General features: G+C 41.2%; 1 protein-coding gene across 1 annotated transcript; it reads right to left on the bottom strand.

The window, feature by feature from the left end:
- Positions 1–5615: 5615 nt before the first annotated feature.
- On the bottom strand, positions 5616–6647 carry LOC135696907 (uncharacterized). The gene has a single exon (XM_065216444.1). It carries the CDS (start codon positions 6645–6647, stop codon positions 5616–5618), a length of 1032 nt encoding a protein of 343 aa, XP_065072516.1.
- Positions 6648–6918: the final 271 nt, after the last annotated feature.

Raw genomic sequence — 6918 nt, 5'->3', positions numbered from 1 at the left:
CTTTTGCGAGTTTACGAAACATCTGGAAGTCAAATCAGATTAGTCTCCGCACGAAGATCCGAATTTTCAACTCTAACGTGAAATCTGTACTGCTGTACGCTAGCGAAACATGGTGCGTATCAGCGGAGATCACACAGAAGCTGCAGGTGTTCATCAACCGATGCCTGCGGTATATAATTCGTGCTTGGTGGCCTCACAACTGGATTTCGAATGCCGAGCTCCATCGACGGTGTCACCAGAAGCCGATATCGACAGAAATTCGGGAACGTAAGTGGAGGTGGGTTGGCCACACTCTACGGAAGAGCGGAAATGAAATCTGCAAACAAGCGCTGGATTGGAATCCAGCCGGACATCGCAGCAGAGGCAGACCCAGGGGCTCATGGCGGCGAAGCCTAAACAAGGAGATTAAGCAAGTCGACCGGAATTTGACCTGGGCCCAGGTCAAGGCGAAAGCAAACAATCGCCCAGGATGGAGATCTTTCACGTTGGCCCTTTGCGCCAGGGATGGCGCTCAGGACACTTAAATAATTATAGTATCCCATAGTTTCATAATTACGAAAACTAGCATTTTAGCTGTAATGAGCAATTGCAAGCCTGTCTCAAAAATCCAAAAATTCTAAAAATCTAAAAATCTAAAAATCTTAATACATATTTAGGTCTTTATCTTTTTTTTTAATTTTTACTTAAACCAGAAAGACATTATTTTTCTCTAAAACATTGTCTCAGACGTCGTTTCGATCAGAAAGGTACAAAATGGCCGAATTTTAGCAAAAATGTGAATCATTGCAGGTCGATTCAATTTTGCCTGGAACTGCTCATTAGTCTCATGATACTTTTGAAACCTGATGTATGTATTATGTAAATTTCCGATGCAATTAGCTTATCAAAAAAGATCTTTCGACAGTTGAAACCTATTTTCCTACTGAACGAATTACAAATGGCCAAACTCCTTAGAACGCCAAAACTTCCATTTACCAAACTGCGCATGGCAACAGGCAGGCAGTCAGTCAGTGTTCGGCGGCGTTAATCAATATGTTTTGCTCGCGCATTCGCATGATCATCCTAACCCAATTTAATTTAATACCTATAATTAGGCCAGTTGAAAAGTGCATTCATCGAATCCCGACTGGAAGCCCTTCTGTACTAGAGCTATCAACAACACACAAGTCGAGACCGAACTTGGCCGTGAGAACTTTAAATTGCTCTTATCGAGCCAAACAACGCCGATATGTGCAAGTGCAGTGCAATCAGATGTTGAAAAGCGAGCAAATTTTTCCCAAGGACTTTTCCTGTGCCCAAGTAGGTTGGTCAGCTGAGAGGCGGCATTTAAATGAAGATCCTCAATTCTCTTTCACTTTCAGCCAAAAGGTGTGTCTGTGTGTGGGTTTAGTGCTGCTGACTGACTGCTGATAAGAACATCCTTCGAAATTGAAACTGAAAGTGATGATTAAAGAACAAGATGATCCTGGCGACGACGGGCCCCAGACGATTCCCACAGGCCCCAACTGAAGCCAGTTGGCTGTTGCCAAGCCCAAGAATGGACTGCTGCTGTTGCCAATTTGTTCAAATCACCGCACACACCACACCGAGTGCGCGAGTAATGTTCTAAACCTGGTCCTGGCACTTTTGCTTCAATTGAAACAGCAGACGGACGGAAGGAACATCATTGCTTCGCATCTTCATACACAAGTACCTACCTCCAAGGTGGCGGGCGGGCACAGACTGTAGCTAATGAGTACCTCTTTTGGTGTTCTGGAGAAAATTTATGCAAAAACAGCGCTCTCGTTGTTGCTGTTTGTCGAACAAAAGGGTTCGGCGTGCTTATTTCGGCATGGAGGAATGTTCATTCACGCGGAATGGCTGTCATTCATTCACAGCTTCCCAGACGCACTGAGACGACGAACGCCATAAGTGATGGATAACGACCGACGAGTGTGTGTGTCTTCTTGGGATTTGGCTGTCTGTCGGTCGGTCGTCGGTTACTTACCTTCTAATGTGGTACTGAATGGATGGATACAACATCTGACGGGGAGGATGGCTTTTGTTAGCACAGGAAATATAATTGAAGTTAAATAATTGAATAACAAAGCTTAGTGCGATTCGTGCCGGTCCTCTTCGTATGGCGTTTGGGCGTTAGAATTGTTCAAACAAAGCGGACGGACAGTAGATGACTAAGCTAAGCTGATAATCGGAAATGTTTACTGAAATCCTTTAAATATTCTTTCGTTGACTTCGATTTAAATTGATGTGAAATTGATCTAATAGCAGTGCTTCAGAAACTTTAACTCAAAAAATGTACCCCATCTGTGCAGCCTAGAATTGGAAATCATTCAAGATCTCTAGACTTGGCAGATAAGACGCATGATCTTCCCACTGAACTTGCCTCTTAAGATCGCAAGGATTGTCCCTGAAGTCATCTGATTTATCCTCTTGCTACTGGACTTATCGTAGCATAAATTTGCAAGGCCTGTGGATAGAGTACGGAACGTTTGGCACATGGGCGTTTGACATATAGACATTTGGCCGAATAGACGATTTGCCGAATGGACATTAGGTCGAACGGAAATTTGGCCGAATAATGCGACTAACCCTGAACTGACCTCATAAACCAAGCTTGATGTTGTTTTTCTTATATTACATATACTCAGGGTGGCCATTGAATTTTGTTTCTTCATTATAGAATGTTTTTTAGATGAATCACTACTCACTCCCAGCATGATTGATTTCAGCAATTGATGTCACTGGAGAAAGACCGAAATTTTATCAGTAATGTAAAAAAATTGGAGAAACTCAAGTAACGCAAATTTATAGAATTATATTGAGTTAATTGCTGTACAACCAAAACCAGTCATACAGAGGTTATATAAACTGTTATAGAACATGTGGGTTGCATGGGAAATGAAATCTACGGAATAACGTTTTAATTGTTGGACTGCGAAATGTTTTTAGGATAACATAACATTACAACATTTTGAGGCTAGGCTACTTTTAATATTTTTTTTTAAACTTTAGGAGAATGGCGTATTAAAATATTCCGAACACGATGCCTTCTGTAAAATGTGTAACGGCAAATTGTCATTTTTTGAAAAACCATTGCTCAGCAATTTATCTATAGATTTTATATCTATTGAAACCGAATAGATGATGTTCAAAGTATGTAGTTTCATATGGCACCAATAGATTTAAAATTTGTTAATAACTAGGATTTTTCAAACATTACAAGTTTGCCGTTACTCATTTTACCGGGGGCATTCGGACAGGCCCGATGTTTTCTGAATCATCTTGTCCCTTAAATGCTGCACATTAGGCCTGGCCGATTTGATATGTGTGACGCATCTTCGATGTGAAACATATATCAAATAGACAAGAAAAATGATGGAGGTATATTCATCATTTTCCATGATGTTTTCAAGAACTGGCTGTGTTGGTGTTGGTGTTAGATAAGATTAGATTAGATTAGATTATACACAAGGACACGTTTTAGGATTCTTACACTAAGATGAGAATGTCGAATAAATTGAGGAGAATTGTAGATGAATTATAGGGACAATTCCAAAGGAATTCTGGAAATGGAACTTGACTATATAGACGAGAATCTCAGGTCATTTATAATTTTGGGTGCAAGAAAATTCCTGAGATCCTCTCAATGGTATTTTGAGATTAAATTGTAAGCAAAATTCCCATGCAATTTTGAGGTGAAATACAAAGAAATTTAGTACTTGTGTAAATTCTCTCTCCATGTGAATTCAAAAATTAAAGCAAATTCTCGCGAGAATGATTAAGAATACGAAGATAAATGTATAGTGAATCTCAAGAGTTTTCTTGAGAGAATTCCTAAAATAATCTGCACAGAATTCCTGAAGAAACTAAAAGTAATTTTAAAGACATTTTGGAATAATGCTAAGCAATTTGCAAAGATCTGTGGCGTCTCATAACCTCTCTTTTTACCTATTCAACAACATTGAAATCGTAATTTAGAGCCATAAACATATCGAAATCGGTTCCAAAAAGCATAGGGTCTTCTAGTTTCACTAATTTGTATCGATTTAAAGCAATAACTTTTTATTTCTCACGTAACATTTGAAAAGGGCGTATCGATTCTCTTCATCGATTTTTTCTTTGGTTTACCACGGCAACATAAATGAATTTCTTGCGAAGCTCGCAGAAGAACAGTTCGACAGAAGATGATGTTGGATTGCGCCTGAAACAACAGACCAATTCCACGCCAAATCGGTCAGTCACCAAATTTGACTATCTTCGATCTGGATGATATTTTCAGTATGATAGACCAAGTATTTTCCGCAGGAGAGGAGACCCTTTTGACTCAAGGGTAATTTTTGAAAAGCGCCTGCGGAAAATACTTGGTCTATCATACTGAAAATATGGGCAAAGTATCATCCAAATCGAAGATGGTCGAGCACGATTTCAGTTTTTTTCAGCTCATTCTGGATGGAATCCCTCAACACACTCAATGGGAAATTCTATTGCAGTCGGGTTATTCGCGAAAGATAAAATTAAGATAATCGATCAACGCGTAGCGCGAGATTTGTTTACGTTTTGAGAATTGTTGAACAGGAAGATTGCGCTTAGGGTAACCCGACTGGCAAAGATATATTGAAATAAGTTTGTGAATTCGAACATTAAAATAAAATATGAATCCGTTCACAAAAATGACAAGATCCAGGATTAACAAAAAAAAAAATCAACATTCTAAGACTTCGATTGAGAACAAATTGCAATATCCTGGGTCTGTTCAGAAAACTGTTCAAGTATATGAGGCTTGAAATTTCATTAAGTTTAACAGTGTACGTGAGATCTCAAATTAGGGAAAATCCTCTATGGAAGTGCATTCAATATCCCAGAAATAGAGAAAATTTATAGATTCTGTGTCTCGAACAGTTTTCAAGGTTCTAAAATTAACGAAAATATTCAAAATGAGCGCCGGAGAATTTTTTTAAAAAGGATATACACCCAGCGAATCCAAACACATAAAGCAATCAACGATAGAGACAAATCGCTTACTACTACTACCACGATACACTCTCTCTGTAATATAGCTTGATCGGAGTTGTAGAAGGTTTTATGTGGCGATTAACAAATTTAGCATATAGCGTAATACTTACATTTCAGTGTAAATGGAATAAATTTAGATGCCAATTATCTAATCAATCTATGATTTGAGCTATCGGTGAATCTAGGTTATAATTCAAGTTAGTTAAGAATTTCATACGTTATATATTTAGGCTTACGTATTTATGAACTCTAGTATAAATGTGGATCTAAAACACTACCATAGCTCAAACTTACTTATGCAAATCAAATGAAAGTAGTAATTTACTGCCAAATAATTTAATTATACTTCGTATCTAATTTGGAACGTGGTTAAGTGAAAATACTGCTCTTCTCACAATAATTATACACTTGCAATTGTAAAGGTTGACACTCCTGTCATTCAGCTACGTCGAGGGAGCACCCGCTCACACAATCGCCCGGTGACGACCCAGTGGTTGTCGCAACATTCCCCGACCCGTGTGGTCCGGGACTGCCGAAGACGTCCAAGACCGCTATGTATCTTCACTGACGGTCGCAAGATGATCCCTTTCGCTGTCCGAATCCTAGCCTTCCTGACCTGTCCATCTGGAGCTACGAAAACCTCCGTGATCCTTCCGCCACTGATTCCTCGTCATATCGTCCACCACGATCACTATATCACCCACCTGGAGTGGCTTCACCGGCTCGAACCACTTGGACCGCCTGGCCAGCACCGGTAAGTACTCACGAGTCCATCGGCGCCAGAATTCGTCGATCATCCATTGAGCTAGCTTCCAACTATTTCTCAGCGCGCTACAATAGTCTACTGGCTGCACTGCTGGTTGATTTTCTCCCTGTGTCCCATACAACAGGAAGTGATTCGGCGTAAGTGCTTCTTGATCAGCCGAATCGAGAGCGATGTACGTTAAAGGACGTGAGTTGACGACTGCTTCGGCTTCTAGAACAATGGTTTTGAAAGTTTCCTCGTTCGGTTGTCGCAGTCCGTCCCCAATGGTAAGCATGGCTGTTTTTACAGATCGTACCATCCGGTCCCACAGTCCACCCAAGTGCGGTGCTGCAGGTGGATTGAAAATCCATTTTGTGCGCGCATTGGTGAATGTTGATGTGCAGTTTTCATTGATCTTCTTCATCTCCATCTTCAGTTGTCGATTCGCTCCGACAAAACAGGTGCCGTTATTGCTGTACACTTCTAGAGGCGTCCCGCGCCGTGCCACAAACCGCCGAAATACCATTATGCACGATTGCGCCGATAGAGTGTGGACGACCTCCATGTGATGGTCAAGCAGGTGAATAAAGCGCTTGACTTGACTTCTTCCCATTTTGACCAACATCGGACCGAAGTAGTCAATACCAACGTACGAAAACGGTTTCACGAACGGAGTCAGCCGAGCTCTTGGTAACGGTGCCATCCGAGGGATCCGAGGAAGCGCTTTGGAGTTCTTGCACCGCTGACAATCGGCAAAGCAGGAACTTAGAACCTTTGGTTGATGGTAGCTGTCAGTAAGAAGGAAGGTTATCGGATACTTTTTCGGCAAGATAATGGGGTACTTAGCTTCGTACGGGGCGAATGGAGCAGCCCCAATACGACTGCCCATTCTAATGACTCCCGTGGACTCGATTTGTCCACCATTGGTTCGTTCTCACCATCGTTTTTTGTTTTCAGTATCAGATACTCCTGTGAAAACGCTTCCTCCTGCGCTTGTCGCCACAATAAGTTGTCCGCTTCAGCAAACTCTTCCGAAGATACCCTTATCGTGTTCCTTGAACAGTATTGCTGCTTTACACACGTAGTGGAAGTGATGCCAACTTGAGAAGCGGGTCACATCGATAATCGGGTCGTGTACTACTTCCTGATGATGGGACAAC

This window comes from Ochlerotatus camptorhynchus, unplaced genomic scaffold (genome assembly GCF_037179485.1).
Source record: "Ochlerotatus camptorhynchus isolate MF236.1 unplaced genomic scaffold, CSIRO-AGI_Acam_v1.1 ptg000063l, whole genome shotgun sequence".
Classification (NCBI taxonomy): Eukaryota; Metazoa; Arthropoda; class Insecta; order Diptera; family Culicidae; genus Ochlerotatus; species Ochlerotatus camptorhynchus.
Note: the sequence above shows the minus strand (reverse complement) of the source record. Positions and strands in the feature narration are given on the sequence as shown.

Bases quoted from the DNA above. Each gene is read 5' to 3' on its own strand.
- LOC135696907 (XM_065216444.1), bottom strand. From the start codon at position 6,647: ATGGGCAGTCGTATTGGGGCTGCTCCATTCGCCCCGTACGAAGCTAAG.